At 34.5% G+C, this 16,601-nt stretch overlaps 1 protein-coding gene across 1 annotated transcript; it reads right to left on the reverse strand.

Annotated features, from left to right (window-relative positions):
- Positions 1-4,171: 4,171 nt before the first annotated feature.
- On the reverse strand, positions 4,172-14,576 carry LOC129257630 (radial spoke head 14 homolog). The gene is made up of 8 exons (XM_054896002.2): positions 14,414-14,576; positions 10,796-10,901; positions 10,392-10,478; positions 9,298-9,509; positions 8,622-8,770; positions 7,676-7,792; positions 6,445-6,619; positions 4,172-5,656 (listed from the first exon to the last, which is right to left on the reverse strand). The coding sequence occupies exons 1-8, from the start codon at positions 14,504-14,506 to the stop codon at positions 5,573-5,575; spliced, it is 1,023 nt and encodes a 340-aa protein (XP_054751977.1). The 5' UTR covers positions 14,507-14,576; the 3' UTR covers positions 4,172-5,572.
- Positions 14,577-16,601: the final 2,025 nt, after the last annotated feature.

Below are 16,601 nucleotides of genomic sequence, written 5' to 3' on the forward strand. Positions count from 1 at the left end.
TGAAACCAGTTGGGCAACTGGAAATCCTAACTGGAACCAGTTGGGTAACTGGAAATGACTTCCAATTGGAAATGATTTCTAACTGGAACCAGTTGAGTAACTGGAAATCCCAACTGGAACCAGTTGGGCAACTGGAAATCCTAACTGGAACCAGTTGGGTAACTGGAAATGACTTCCAATTGGAAATGATTTCTAACTGGAACCAGTTGAGTAACTGGAAATCCCAACTGGAACCAGTTGGGCAACTGGAAATCCTAACTGGAACCAGTTGAGTAACTGGAAATCCCAACTGGAACCAGTTGGGCAACTGGAAATCCTAACAGGAACCAGTTGGGTAACTGGAAATGACTTCCAACTGGAAATAATTTCTAACTGGAACCAGTTGGGTAACTGGAAATCTTAACTTGAACCATGTAGTTGTGTAACTGAAAATCCTAACTGGTACCAATTGGGTAACTGGAGATGACTTCTAACTGGAAAGATGGGTAACTGGAAATGAATTCTAATTGGAACCAGTTGGGTAACTGGAAATAAAACTGGAACCAGTTGGGCAACTGGAAATGATTTCCAATTGGTTTCCAATTGGAAATTTTCCAGTTACCCAACTGGATCCAATTGAAACCAGTTAATTTGCATATTATCTGCCAGTGTGCACAGATTAATGTTTTATGAGATTCATCATCATTAACAATGTATCTATTTTTCTCTTTTCAATTTCAAGTACCACACTTTTTAAAGATAAGTATTTAGAATACTTTGCAGTGAAAACCATGTTCATAAATGTTATAGATTATAATTAAAACAGATTAAAGGATAATTAGTACACCACTAACTATTACCAAATTACATCAAATAAAAATACATCTATCTGAAGATCTTCCATATAAATATATACATATGAAAGTCTGTATTTTATCAATGCCCTTTACATTGGTATCAATAGACATATAACACTGCTTCTGTGTTGGCATGAGCAATAGTTAGTGCAAATGCTAATTAATTTGTAACTAATTAAGTTCATTCCAACTGGAAGTTCCAATTGGATCCAGTTGGAAACCAATTGGTTTCAACTGGTTCCAGTTGAAACCAGTTGCCTCCAATTGGTTTCAACTGGAACCAATTGAAACCAGTTGCCTCCAATTGGATTCAACTGGTTTTAATAGGGAAATTGGAACAACTGGAACCAATTGACACAAATTGCCAACTGGTTCCAATTGCCCAATTGGTTTTAACTGGAACCAATTGGCAACTGGTTTTCAATTGGAACCAATTGGTTTTAACTGGAACCAATTGGCAACTGGTTTTCAATTGGAACCAGTTGTTCCAATTTCCCTATTGAAACCAGTTGGCCAACTGGTTTCAATTGGTTTTGCCCTAATTGGTTTTAACTGGATTTTGGTCCTGGGTACAGAGCTAAAAATTAACGTTTTTCAAATCGGAATATCAAATATTTTAAGCTCGCGCTTCGCTCTCGCTTTATTGCTTTTCATGTTAAAAAAGGCATTTAGAATGCCAAGATTCGAGATCGAAATCTGAAACACGCGCACATGTTTATTTAGATGCGCAACGTGTTCTCTATAATAATACTAATAATAATAATATAGGTATATTTACCCAGGGAAGCCACTTCAGTTCTAAAAACTGTTCTCCCAGCGGGCCCTGCTATTATTATTACCCCGGCTCTATTTAAATCATTATCCATTTTCAGATCATAATATCAACAATTTTCCTCTAGCGCTTTGCGCTCGAATTATTAATGTAGGAACATTTCTAATTACTCATCCTTTTCATAATTTACAAAACATGAATATAGTGTCCCATTTTTAGGTGTAAATCTCGGAATTTTTCCGTTCGTGCTTCGCAATTGCATCAATTGCTTAGTTATATACTTAACCTATATTCACGATTATAGCGCTAGAATTTCCAGTCATCAGGTAGAAATGTAAAATGTTTCAGCTTGCGATTCGCGTTCGCATTAGTTTGATTGCTGAAATAAGTGTAACGTCTTCATGGCTAACTGCAAGCAGCCGTTAACAGATCCCTTTTCCATGATCAGATCAAAACGTAGGCCTATACTAAAATTTCTGCTCCGGCGCTTCGCGCTCGCAGTAATTATTTAGTTGGATACACATCTCGTATAAGATCACAAACATTGCCCAGAATGTTTAAATTTTAGGACAAAAAATTGCTCGCGCTTCGCACTATTCTAATAAGGCTTATGAGATTATTATATATTTATGCCGATTTATAAGAATAAAGCTTAGAAGTGACTATTAGGACTATCCCTTCAAGAAGCAAACAAAAATCAACTTCGAGCGGCCAATCAGGGAAAATATGGCTGAAAAATATTCTGCCCCCCCCCCCTATTGGCGAAGGCTGGATCCGCCCCTGTTCTTCCGCTGAATTTATGTTTCATTATTTTTCCAATAAAGTTTTTGATAATTGAGAGCCTTCCTTGCAGCTATATTGTGTGAAAAAAAATCCATAAAGTGATTATGGAGCGAACAGTAGCGTACGTTGAAGCACTGGGAGTAAACAGGCATTAAACAATCATTAAACCTATGCATTTGCACGGTGGTTAGGGGAGGCAGGGGCAGAAAAAAATATTACTGAGTGCTCCATTCTCCCTTGTTCCAATCAGTTCATTCTCGCATTATCATTGTGGCATATATCACACTTGCAAAATATTTGTTCTTGAAAACTCCCCTTGGGTCCAGTTCCATTAAAAAACAAAACAAAACTGTTATCGGGAAATATTATGATTAAAGGGGAATCCAACCCAACTAAAACTTGTTTTTGTAAGGAAAAGAAAAATCAGACAAGTTGATAGGTGAAAGTTTGAATAATATTGGAAAAACAACAAGAAAGTTATGAATTTTTAAAAGTTGTAAATATTGGTAATCACTATACACATGGAGACTTCAAATTGGCCGCATATGGGATGTCATAGTGATGTAAGGCAAGGACTACTCTTCCATGTACTCCAATTAATACATATTATGGCTAAAATGTCATTTTCCCCAAAAGTTTTATTTCAAATAATACTTTTTTTTCATGAGGACATAAAACAATATACTACCTGGGTTATATTTAGATTACTGCCCCAGGGGAATTGGAACTTAGGTGAAAACCACAAATCCCTGATAATAAAGTACATGGCCTATGGGAAAGTTGTCCTTGCCCTTTGTCATAATTTACTTACCCAGTTGCCAATTTAAAATCTACATAGTATTAGTGATCTCAATTTCAAAGCAGCTGTAACTTTCTTATTGCTTGTCCGATTTCTTTCAAACTTTCACCATTCTGTTTAATTTATTTTCTCCTTCCCAACACAACATTTTATGGCCAAGGCTGGATTCCCCTTTAAGTGTTAGCATCTAAGTGAGGTTTCCATGGGAGTAAACATGTCTCCCTCCTCTCTCTCACACACAAACTCCTCCCCTCCCCTCGGCCTTGATCCCATATACTTTCACTCTCTCTCTCTCTCTCACACACACACCACTCCCCCCATCTCTCTCTCTCCTTTTCTTATACACAAACATACATGTACTCTCAATCAATTAATTGGATCATCCATTACGACATTCATGACCACTATGATTGAATAAATGCTCATTCAAACTTGCTACAACAAGCATTTGGTATACATGGGATATAAGACAACAAAACATGTTGCAGAAGCAGGATCTTTTTGGTCTCTCTGGGGCCCCTGGCTACACCGCATGGCGTACTTTGGCAAAAGGAAGCAAATTACATAAGTATCATTTGTTGTAGCAATGTGTGTTTGTCATTTACATAGGCGTCAATGCAATTTAACAGCATATTTTCTTCAATATCTTTCCATAGAACGATCATTTCTTCCCAAAATTTTGCCTGAACGTGCAACATACACAGAGTGTTTCAGAAACAACAATAACTCAAATTTGACTGATGTGTCACTTGCTTCCTTTTGCCAAAGAAAGTTTGGCAGTACAACTATTGCAGAATTATTCAATTTGTACAAATATTATCACTCTCTATGTTGCAAGGTTTTTCTGCATCATATAGGCTAACAAAGTGGAGCCCAAAAAAAAAAAGAGGGGGAAAATAAGGATTCATAATGGGAAAAAAACAAAGTTATAAAAAAGTAACACTTTTTTTGTAACAAAGCATACACATGTACAGCATATCATAAGTTCATATACAGTGTATTCTCATGTTGATTTATTGTATTTCAACAAAACCATCCAAGATGAATTGATAATCTCTTCAAATAGCTCATTGAAGCAAGACAATTATAATCATGACAATAATGATTCATGAATCGAAATTCATACGTGGTTCTAAAAAGGATTCTTTAGGGATTGAATTGAATTTATATTTCTAAAAAAGGAAAATTCTAAATCCAACCAATGTGTTGATTTGAATTGTACAGATACTGGATTGCATATTTTATTTATTGTTGCTACGATATTCTGACATTCATGAGTTCTGTCTTTGGATGAACATGTCATTAAATGAAATGAAACTTAAAGGTATTTCTATAACTTTATCTTTACATCATATACACATACTATTTACAAATAATTTACATATGTTGCTTTAAAAATATATGCATAAATATAAATACATCACAAAAATATATGTCGTTTAAAGCAAATATCACTTTGGAATGAAAAATGAAACAAGTGGTGTATTAATACACCCATATCCAATGAATTCATCATTAAAATATTGCAGTCTAATATGATGAAGCTTTAAATCAATTTTAGAGCAATCCTCGTAAGATGTTAAAGAAGAATGAAACCCTTGAAACCAGCTGAATCCATATCAAAGAGAAAAATCAAAGAAACATATTGTTGAAAGTTTGAGGAAGATTGAATGAATAATAAGAAAGTTATGAGCATTTGAATATTGAGATCACAAATGCCATGTAGATCCTCCCATTGGCAATGCGACCAAGATCTGTGATGTCACACACGTACAACTCCCTCATTACTTTAGTACTTATTTCACTTATATTCTCACTTTTATAGAGTCTATCACAAGGTGAGGTGTTCTCTTTATGAGAGGACAAGTACAGAGGTTTCACAACATTATATCATTGATGAATCGTTTGTCATATGATTAGAATGAGCAAAAAGAGATGTTTTGGGGTATATTTTCAGTGTCCAAAAGGGGAGAGTTGTTCATCTGTGACATCATAGATCTTGGTCGCATTGCCAATGGGAGGATCTCCATAGCATTAGTGATCTCGACATTCAAATGCTCATAACTCTTCTATTGCAAGTCCTATTTTACTCAAACTTTTGTTGATCTTATTCTTTGATTTTTCTGCTTTCACAAAAGCTAACTTGCTCCAAGAGTTTCATTCTCCTTTAATCTCTTCTTTGAATATGAGTGTCATGTAGAGCAAAAATGATAAATTTTTCTCAAATATTTTCTTTAAAACACAAGAGTATCTCCATTCTTATTCATATACTTCCAAATATATGAAAACAAATATACTTTCAATGTTTTGAGTAATTTTTTAACTCAACAAAATTCAGAAAGTATAAATTCAATATTATTTCTTTGATGGGGGGGGGGGTCTTCATGGTTTCCATGTAATAACTCTGACAGCTATCTCTGCAGCTTTCACTACCGCTGCAGACTCATCCTCTGTTCTCTTTTTGATCTAGAATTAAGAACAATGAAAGAAAGAAAGACTATTAATTTATGTAATGGCAAGCAAAATACCTGATTACTACACATATAACAATAGATTATCAACTGAAATACGGAAATATCAGAAATGAATAGGAAAGATTTCAGAGAAATACAGAAAAGATTTAACAGTCTTACATAAAATATATGATTTGAAATAGGGGCAAACAACTTATTGTGATCTTCAGTAAAATGCTGCTTAAGCTAATTTCTTACCAAAGTATTAACAATTTATGTCACAAGACACAAAAATCTACATAAATGCAAGGCTTGCTACAATTTATGAGGGATATCAATTTATTATATTAGCACTGAAATGTTTCAGTTCAGTACAGTTACATTACATCAAAATATTTATCAAATGTTTTTATATGTCAGAATATCAATGAAACTACACAAAATATGTTATCACAACTCCTTTTTTTAATAGCCAACAAATGTATAGTATTAATATATGAACTAAATAGCTGACATTCATAAGAGAGGTTAAAAAACTTGGAAAGGTACAAAACCATGGACTATGCAGATTTTGTGTATATAATTTCACTTATTTCAGCACATTCACCAAAGGGTGGTAAATTCATGCCTGAATGAAGTGGAATTATACAAAGAATCTGCATACTGTTAGTCTAAGGTTTTGTAATTTTTGTACTCCCACCGTGTTCCAAAACTTTTTTTAAATTTGGGTCTATGTGTATTAGTGCATGTATACCATGTATATTTTTTGTCATAGACAAACTGCTGGTATAGATAACTCACCCTGTCGACGTCCTCAAGCAGTTCTTTGCGTCCCTCAGGTGCTTCTGATAGAGTAGTAATGGCAGTGATGGCATTGAGCCGTACTTCACTACTCTCATCATCCACTAGTTTAACAAGCTCAGGTATGGCTCCAGCCTTGATAGCAGTATACTTGCCTTGGGTAGTGATTGTGATTCTGTCAAGGAGAAATTAATTTATTTATCAAGAAAAGAGATTTTTAAGCACAGTTTTTACAGTGTAAGAAATAATAAGAATTAAGAAGGGGTGATATGGCATGTGATTTACAACAGAGTGATTTTTTTTAGTGAACATTTTATTAAGAAAATGTGTTGATTGTAAACCATTCATCACAAAATACTTCTCAAGCAACCTACTAACCCTTTCTTATCCTTTCTTACAGTACAAAAAGAAGCGTTATACAAGTACAGAAAATTATTATCAAAACCATTATTTCTACTATCATAATTTGTTCGACATCACCTGTGCTTTGAGCAAACTGTATCAATAAGGCCGTCTGCACCATCCCGAGTTTTCAAATTAGCGCGCTATTTCTGATCCGGCAAATTATCCAGATCTGAACAATCTTGAGATTATTTGCAATGGAGACGCAATTATCGCGCTAGTTCGTAGGATTAATCTCGAGATTGCAATCCCAAGTCAACTTGGGATTATTTGCAAAATTCGTAGGTGCAGACGCATATGGGATTACTTATTCACGGCGTCAGACCATAATGCATTGATGCCTCGCTCGAGCAGGAATCGCTCTTCTTGTGATGGTGGAGACGAAGTTTCTTGAATCTCGAGATTAATCGCGAAGAGGGCCGATCGGGCTAAAATCTCGAGATTGGGCAAACTCGGGATGGTGCAGCACCGCCTTTTATGAACAATTTACAGTTATCTTTCTGACAATCAATAACTTGCAATCCTGCTTATCTAATCACAGAAACAAAAGAAAATATTGCATGGCCCTGGGAAGTAGGGGTGCTTATTTTTCAGGGGGAGCTGCATAAAGTTATTTACCATCTATATATGCAGCACCTAGAGCAGCACCCCCTTAAAATCAGGTTGACAAGCGGGGAGGGAGTTGCTCCCAAAATGGTGGAGAGCGAAGGCTGCAAGAGCCTTTGTCTTTTCCTTGTCAATTTTTTTCTGACAATTCCCTGAACTAGAACATCAGCATTCCCGTATCTTAAAATAGTTCCCAGGGCCCTGAAATATTGGGTCAACTTACGTCATGATGGCACCAGCAGCCTTGGCTCTGACATCAGGTTCATCATCAGAGAGAAGAGTGACAAGAGACGGCAAGCTATTACACTCGCATGCTTTCCTTTTACCATCAAGAGGAACACTGAAAGAAACCAATTTTCATTATGATAGATATTGTTGAAGATGAATGATCTGTGAAAAATTGAAGATTCACACCTTCAAGAGATCATTATAATGGGTGACAATAGACCAAACCTAACTCGTCTTTTTATTTGCAAATTCTTTGTAATCACACCCTTATATATGATGTAGCAACAGTTAAAACTACTGACTTTCAAAAAGTAGTTTAAAAATGAAGTTATCAATTGCATTTAAGAAATAAAGCTTAGCCTCTGCAACCCTCAAGAAAAATGTATGAATTCATTAAACAAATAAAATACAAATAGATAAATACATGAATAAATATACAAATAAGTATATGAATGAATAATCAATAATTCTATAAATACAGAAATGAACTTATAAAATTCATTTATAAATAGACATTCAGACAGACAGATAGATACCAATAATGCATATAGCATTTCCATTCATTTGAAAGCAGGATAAAAGAGCATTGTTGATTAAATGCCTTGCTCACGGGCAAAGGTGCCGCGGCCAGGGATCGAACCCCGAACTTTCCATGTATAGCCAGGCACCTTAGACCGCTCGGCCACGGCACCTGGATAGATAGATTTATCAATCAATCAATCGATTGATCAATCAATCAATCAATCAAAAAATAAAGAAAATGCAAATGGTGACAAAAAAGATTGGTTGAAACTTTTTTAAACATCAATTTCAAAACTGTTTACACTGCAAGATTTGAAGGCAATAGAGTAGAAACATTTTCTTTACAAAAACACAACAAAACACTGTTCTCAGCACATCGAATGCAACTTTCATATACATTGTGTATCAACTGAGCATACCTTAAGTCCATGACATCCCTTGCAGCCTTTGCTCTGATGATAGGTGAGTTATGAAGGAGAAGTTCTGTGAAGACCTCCATAGCTCCAGCAATCAGAGCCTGAACCTGATCTAATCTCATACAAAAGTGTAGGGTGTCCAATATATACTCCTGAACATATTCGAAGAAAAAAGGTAAAACTTGAAAACATGTGTAGCCTTGCCTGTGAAATACTATTTGTTCTTATAACAGATTAAAGAAAAAAAATGTGTATTCATTCATAGTTTATATAACAACAGACTACACGAAAGACTTGAAAGTTATACCAAATTTTAAGGGGAGGGGGTACTTGTGCACATTATGGCAACATGTTTCCACTGGGGTAATTAGAAAATAAAGCATTGACAAAATATTTTACCAACCTACCATTTCAATTCCATTAATTAAAGATAAAAACATACTTCTTAAATCACTTACAAGCTTAATATTTTTCACGAGTTATCTCTGAAAAATAGTTTCCTTTTAATTCCCATTCTATGAAAAGCCATCATACTGTTTTAAATAATACATCAGCTCCATATAACTAATGATTGATACTGAAAAGCAATTTCTTAGTGTCATCAAGAGGGGTAAATCAACAAAGGATGTGAACCCCCCCCCCTCTTAATCTGCAATAATTCTATTTTTACAAATCTTACCTTGATTTCATCTACTTCAATCTTGAGTTTGTCCACCAGGATTGGAATAAGATGAGTTTCTACCACGCCCTCTGCTCCAGGATAGAACTCTGTCAGCATCTCCATGGCCATGTGAGCATTCCTTCTCACAATATCAAGCTCATCATCAAATAACTTAGAGAGCGGGAATATAATACTACACTCAATGAAGGCATCTCTTCCAATGTTGTGACCTGGAGAGGGGAATATGTAATATTTATAACAGCTAGTCTCTCAGAACATTGGGAATCTTTATATGCATTATACAAATAAATATTTCATTCATGTTCTCTTCAAATCATTTATAACTCAAATGTCATCAGTCAGATTTTTAACTTTGTTGTATCTCCAAATTTTCAAGAAAAAACAGAGAGTTCAGAAAAGACTCTCATTTTAGAGTAATGTCATAAGTGACAAATCTTTTTGTGTTACATACTGGAGTTCTCTACAGGAATTAAAAGACTAATGCTGTCCTCAAAACAATCAGAATTTAGAGATACAAGGTTTTAGTTGCCAAAAACTATTCTTATTATATGCTTGTAACTTACACATCCCTGCAATATAATGCATTAGTTTAATCTGAGAAAAATATACTTTCAGTCGTCTATACAGTGAAAAAGTAAATTTAGAGTACAGAATGCTGAAGTTTCTTTTTTTTCTTTCCCAAAAGGATATCATGTCCATAATCAAAATATCAGTTATGAAAATACCATGATCAAATGTATGTTAGGCAATTACTTCATAATGAATTATTCATTAATCAAACATAGATATATCAATCAAAGAACACTACAGTCTATCTATCAAAGAAATTAAAGAAGTTTCAATATGGCTACACGGATATAGTAATTTCAAAACCATTATTCAAATACTGATGAACAAATGTTTAACATACTACTTCATCACTCTGTTACGTAATAAAATAAAGTGTAAATGAACAATACATCCTATTTTTAATGTTTTCACAGTAGAGTAATGTTGTATAATTTAGGGTCTGAATTTAATGTTCTATCAGTTTTATTATTATTGTATTTCACACAGCTAGTGTCTGTATATTTTTTCTAGGGAATATTCACCTGAAATGATGTATAATGCCTCTGTTGTCTTATGCCTAACTGTTCCATCCTGATCACTCAAAAGTGCTTTCAAACTCTCAGCTACACCTGAAATTAAAACACATAATGCTTGAATTTTAACATTTCAATTATTCAAATGTGAATCACAAGATCCTATAATACATGTACATTCCATTTGAATGACAAGAAATACTTGATTCGTTTATTTGTAAATATATCTATATTTGTCTAAACTAGGAACCATATCCAAATATTCTTTGGAATGAAAATAAAATCAAATATATTGTACAAGATTTCTGGCTCCCACCTTCCATGTATCAAGAACATTACTTGATACATTATAGAAAAAAAAAAAGACTGCCCTAAAAGGCTAATTGTCAAATTATGATTCACTGTTTACTTACCAACTTTGAGAGCTTCTGCAATATTTTCTGGATCATGAAGACAGTCACATAATGTCCTTAGTGCTCTCTGCCTTGTAATAAGTTCTGGGTCCTTCAGCTCACGATTCTGAATAATTGAAAAAAAATGAAGTAGTCATGGCTTAAAGCATGTAATTAATGCTTTGGTAGGGTTCAATGTGAATCATAATGGAGTAGATCACCATTTCAATCTCACAAATGTGTAGATTTAGTAACTCTTTTTTTTTTCATCTGGATTATTTATATTTCAAAGCAAACTCTCTTCAAAATATTTTTAATTGTCCTCATCCTTGCCACTCGTCACAATCTACCCATCAATTGCCAACTCAAAATATAGAGAGTAGGGCCAAGACTAAGAACTGAGTGATTTCATTTGTAGAACATTTTTGATTTTCTCATTCCTTGTCCGATTACTTTTAAACTTGTACCACTCTGTTTCCCTTCAATCATTTTTCCAACTCTGCTAGGATCTACAACAGTTATCCTAGGATTCTTGACCCAATCAAGTCCAGGTCGCTGAGGCTAAGATCCCAGAGTCTGGGTTAGACAGGCCAACAACCCTTTGCCAGAAAATTTTATCTCAATTTTCAAACATAGTCACTGACATTGATTTGATTTAAAAAAAATAATAGGTCCCCATCTAACTTAGTCTATTGACTAGACCCTACTTGTCTGATTTCTTTTGTACTTTTGATATTTCTCCAGTCATAATTGTCAGCACCGGTGTGTTGCCCAGTTGGTAGAGCATCCGTATCACAATCGGGACCGGGAGGTCGGGAGTTCAAGCCCTAGCCACGTCACACCAAAAGACATTAAAAGATAGAAGTGGCTGCTTCCCTGTTTGGCATTCAACAATTCAAGAAAAAGAGCTATGTTGATCTAGCGCTGCATAGTGGCTACCGGGCCTACGATCAATTGGGCAAAAATAATTTTCAGGGTATTTCTATTTTCAGATTTTATTTTGACCAATAAAATATAGATTTTCCTTTTTTTTTTTTTTTCAAATAAAGTGCTAAATGATAACCACGAAATGGTCATCTTTTTGTTTCTGTTCCATTGCAGATACAAGTTGACCCCGATCGCTTTTAATTGAATATTTGGTATCATTCAAAAGAGTAAATTTTGGTCTTCTTTTTAACAAACCTGCACAAAATTTTACCCCAAAAAAATATTGGGAAAATAATTTAATTCTTATTATTTCTTGTGAAAATTTCATGGCTTTCCCATTCATTTTCAATGGAAATCTAAAATCACTATTTCTTTTTTTTTTTCGAGAACTTTGATAGTTTATTCTGGTTTTAATTTCAAAACAAGAAGACAAGAGAACCGGCTCTGCTTTTTATATACCAGAACTGGATATTAAAAGATTCTATAGATTAAATTCTGTAAGTATATGGTAATGGTACTAGATTGGCTAGGAGATAACAGAGGTATGTCCGTGGTAATTTTTACAGATTCGTTGTCGGCTCTTCAAGCAATCGAATACAAAACAATCTTATTGTTGATATCTTGTATAAAATCAAAGTTTTACAATCATCAGATATTTATATCAATTTTGAATGGATACCATCCCATTGTGGTATTCACGGGAACGAAGTGGCAGACCTTTTAGCAAAAAAAGGGAGCATCAAAAGAACAAGTTGAATTAAACATTCCATATATCAAAGAGGAATGGAAAAACCACATGTCTTTGATTTATAAAGAAATCTGGCAGGCTCAATGGATATCCTCATCTAAAGGAAGACATTTATTTAGCATCCAACCCAACGTGGCAGATACAATTAGTTATCAAGGTCTCATTCGGTTTGAAGAGACTATGATACACCGGTTAAGACTTGGAAAATGTAAGTTGAATTATTATCTGTATAAATGTAATCAACATGAAAATGGTCTATGTTCCCATTGTCAGGTTCCTAAGACAATAGAACATTTTTTACTACAATGTAAGAAATATGAAAGAGATGTCCTGATGATTAATGATGTAATAATTCTTAGACTACTAAAATTGAGCTTCGACCTAGCTTCTTATATAAGTTTGCATACTATGAAGTACAAAAATGCACAATCTAATGGTGGAGGTAACTAATCATAATCATATTGCACCTCGCTATATGACAGGTCAGACTAGTCTAACATCGAGGACATTAAATTACCTGGCGCAGATAATCTACTAGATTGAAGAGCGCCAACTTAACTCCAACACCAACCAACCTCTAAAAAATGATGTGATATCATCTGAAAAAGAATGCCTTATGTTAACTTGTCAAAGAAAAGTCCTAGGTGACCTATATCCTTAACTATTGAAACCAAATAAAATACATTTTTTTGTAGGGGCCATTGACGGGTTCTTATTTGATGGATGTCCAAATTTTACGAAAGTTGGCTTTTGCCATTTTCGGTTAGGGCCTAGGCCTATCTCAATATCTGATATGGCAGTGAGTCCAAACTTCGCGCGTGTCCATACTTCGCGGACGGTCATTATCTAAAAAACTAGCCAATATCCTTAAAATCTGACATCACCTTGACGTGAAAAGCGACCTAAAATTACCCTTTGGTGTAAGTTTCTTTAGGATGAGTTCAGTATTCATGAAAATATTGGTAAAAGATTGGCAAATTTGTCGCCGTTAGCGCCCGTTTTGAAGAAATCTGATATTCTCAACAAGCATCACGATATCACCATTTTGCAAGCATAAATCATCAAAAATGTGAGTTAAATATGGTACTAACCGATTCTATAGCATTTTGCCATCAATCTGATATAAATTTTTCACTTTTTCAGCTTGAGTTTCTGTTTAAATCTCCACAAAAACTTTGGTCCGCGAAGTTAGGTCACACTTTTTCTGAACGGTTTTCCAGCACAGCGCGCATTCGCCGATCGGAATAGAATTTTGAGATCGCGATACCGGCGAAAGCCCTTGACCTACTTCACATTTTCGTCCATGATTTTATACTTTACGATCTTGCCGTCAATGTGGTAACTATTTCTTGAATTCTTTTTGTATGAATTATGAATATTTTGTGAAAAAAAATCAGCCTGATGAATATTTTTGAAAAGGGCGCGAAGTTTGGACACCCCATCATAGGCCTACTTGATAAGTCTAACGTTAGATGATTCTTGTCAAATTTATGAAGGAAATGCAAAAATAAAAGTGAAAGAAATGCTTAAAATAGCAAAGGTCTCCCTACATAGATCTAGATCATCTCAGAGTCATGGGGTTTTATGTAAACTTGAGAACTTAGTTTGGATTTTCTCAAATTGAAAAGGGATTTTTTTGTTTTTTGACAAGCCCAATCCAATGAAAAAAATATTTTCACAAATTAAATTATAGATCTAACTTAAGAATATTACCATACTGAGTAATTTGGGGGGCACCACTTTTTCTGAGGAAATTAGTTTTTAGAGACATTGATTAGATATTGAGATAATTCATATCATAATTCATAGTTTTCATTGTGCACACAATTTGGTAAACGCGCAAGATCAGATAAATAATTTCACTTCAGTCCCATGCGTTCGTCCTCGTGTTAGCATCATTTAGAAGACTTAATTTTCAGTCAAAATTTTTCGATCTACCCGGTGTTTCTCAGGAAAAATCTTACCAACTTTGGAAGAGCTCTATCCCCATAAGCCAAAGGTGCCTTTGTAACGTCTATGTTTGGCGGTAACTGTGTAGTTATTCGAGTTGTAGCCATTCTTATTTTCTAATTTGGAAATTTTGTCAAGCCGTCTTCTTGCGTTGCGTTGCTATGGGATTGAACGACGCGCGCGCGCACATGTTCGTCGCGAGTATATCTGGAAAGGGTCCGTACATGCATGTATACACTCGCCGTGCACGGGGTCGACGGTGCCCAACGTGGAGACCCTTTGTCGAGACCATGCACTGGAGCTGGGGGCCATTTCATAAAACATTCATATTTCAAACAAATGAAAAAAAAAATGTTTGCAAGATAAGCACGACTTTACACATAAAGGCGACCGCACACCTTACGACTGGTCTGCGACCCGATTTTAGAATAAAATGTAGTAGTATTTGATGCTAATATTAAGACTTGGAATATCTTACTGTGTAATGTTCTAAATCATCGTACGAATACCTATGATCAAATTTGTGACTATGCTATCATCCTTCTTAGAATAAAAGCGAATTTGATATCTAGTCGTAATGACGTCATAGCAGTCGTACGATTGGCTACGATTTGAAACTAATTTGGACTTTACTCCAAAATAAGGGCTTGCAATCTTTCAAAATGGTTATAATATTATTATTTCAATTAATTTTAACCTCAAATAAAATGATCTGTTCCATTCACATCTTCAAAAAATGAGCAAAATGCGATTTATTCCAAAATCGGTTCGCAGACCAGTCGTAAGGTGTGCGGTCGCCCAGTGATGGTCCTTTCTTGGTTGCTGCAGTGATTCTAAAAAGATAAACTGATTCCCATCACCTTACTATTGGGTGCTGCTCAATATTATATCCATCTATTTGTAACTCTTTGGTTTTATTCATAAAACATATAGGGCTAAAGTCTATATACAACATTTGAGTATAAAATTCAAGAATTTTCAATAGTGATTTATGGTAGTTAGGGTTATATTAAAACATCAATTAAAGCACTCCCAATATTATTAAAAAAATAGGGGAAATTGGGTTATTTAATTTAGTACATGAAAGTCAAGAGTGTTGGGCATATACATGTGTGTATATATATATATATATATATATATATATATATATATATATATATATATATATATATATATATATATATATATATATATATATATATATATGACTTGCATGTATCATATGAATTACCCTCACCCCTCCACTGGTGCAATCTGAAAGGAAGGTGGCGTGTAGGGGTGCTAGGAGGGAAGGTCAGGGTCGAGGCGTGAGGTAGAGCCCCCCCCCCCAAAAAAAAAAAAATGAATAAATAAATAAAATAAAAACACCCTAGCATATCTATCTATCCCATTATGGACAGGGGTCTCATCACAAGCTGTTTGAGTTATTTTTTTTTATAACAGGCAATGATAAGACATTTTACATTAAACTGCATTCAATAATGACAGACTAATCATCAATTTTGAATTGCATCTGTGGAAATTTTCTATAACAGAGAGATACAGAAATTTCTGAGGGTCTTATTAAATGACTGAGATGAGCAGTAAAATGTATAAGCTCTATAATTTGGTGATTCAAGTGAGATGTAGAAGATAACAAAGAAGAGAGGAAGAGGACAGTTTTCATCCCAAGACCAATTGATGTGCCCTTCAAGCTTTGTTTGGCAGGGGGTATAAATATACAATATTAAATGTGGCCTAGTTACATCATAGCACTAAGTGGAATGCAGGCTCATTCAGTATTTCATAGTTTTCAATTCAAGTACCTCTTTAAAAATCTAAATACACCAGTGGTTACCTCTCATTTTAGCCTCATTCATATATGATGCAACAAAGCTTAGTAATATTGTCTAAAGTGCTTGGATCTTGTGAGAAAAATTGCACCACTTCTGCGTTACACGCTTTTAGTACCATTTCAACATATTCAGCCTATATTTCTAATTATTTTAATATACTAATTTCCAGTATTTATCATTTTGTTTTGGTATTTACCTTATTTACATATAATGTTCATTGATATAATGTGTACTATATTGTTAATTGTAAACTGATCCTATAAGTTTGCTGTTGATCAGTGAGGAGTCTCAAAAAATGGTCAGAAATTGTGCAGTCAAATGGCACACACAGGAGGAAATGCAAACACAATTATAGACAATATATTCA

The sequence above is a fragment of the Lytechinus pictus genome, chromosome 3 (assembly GCF_037042905.1).
Source record: "Lytechinus pictus isolate F3 Inbred chromosome 3, Lp3.0, whole genome shotgun sequence".
Taxonomy (NCBI): domain Eukaryota; kingdom Metazoa; phylum Echinodermata; class Echinoidea; order Temnopleuroida; family Toxopneustidae; genus Lytechinus; species Lytechinus pictus.

Excerpts from the sequence above, each read along its gene's own strand:
- LOC129257630 (XM_054896002.2), bottom strand. The coding sequence starts at position 14,506 with ATGGCTACAACTCGAATAACTACACAGTTACCGCCAAACATAGACGTT. Across the intron at positions 10,479-10,795 it reads TGCAGAAGCTCTCAAAGTTG|GTGTAGCTGAGAGTTTGAAA; the intron begins GTAAGTAAACAG and ends TTTTAATTTCAG. Across the intron at positions 9,510-10,391 it reads GGCATTATACATCATTTCAG|GTCACAACATTGGAAGAGAT; the intron begins GTGAATATTCCC and ends TCCCCTCTCCAG.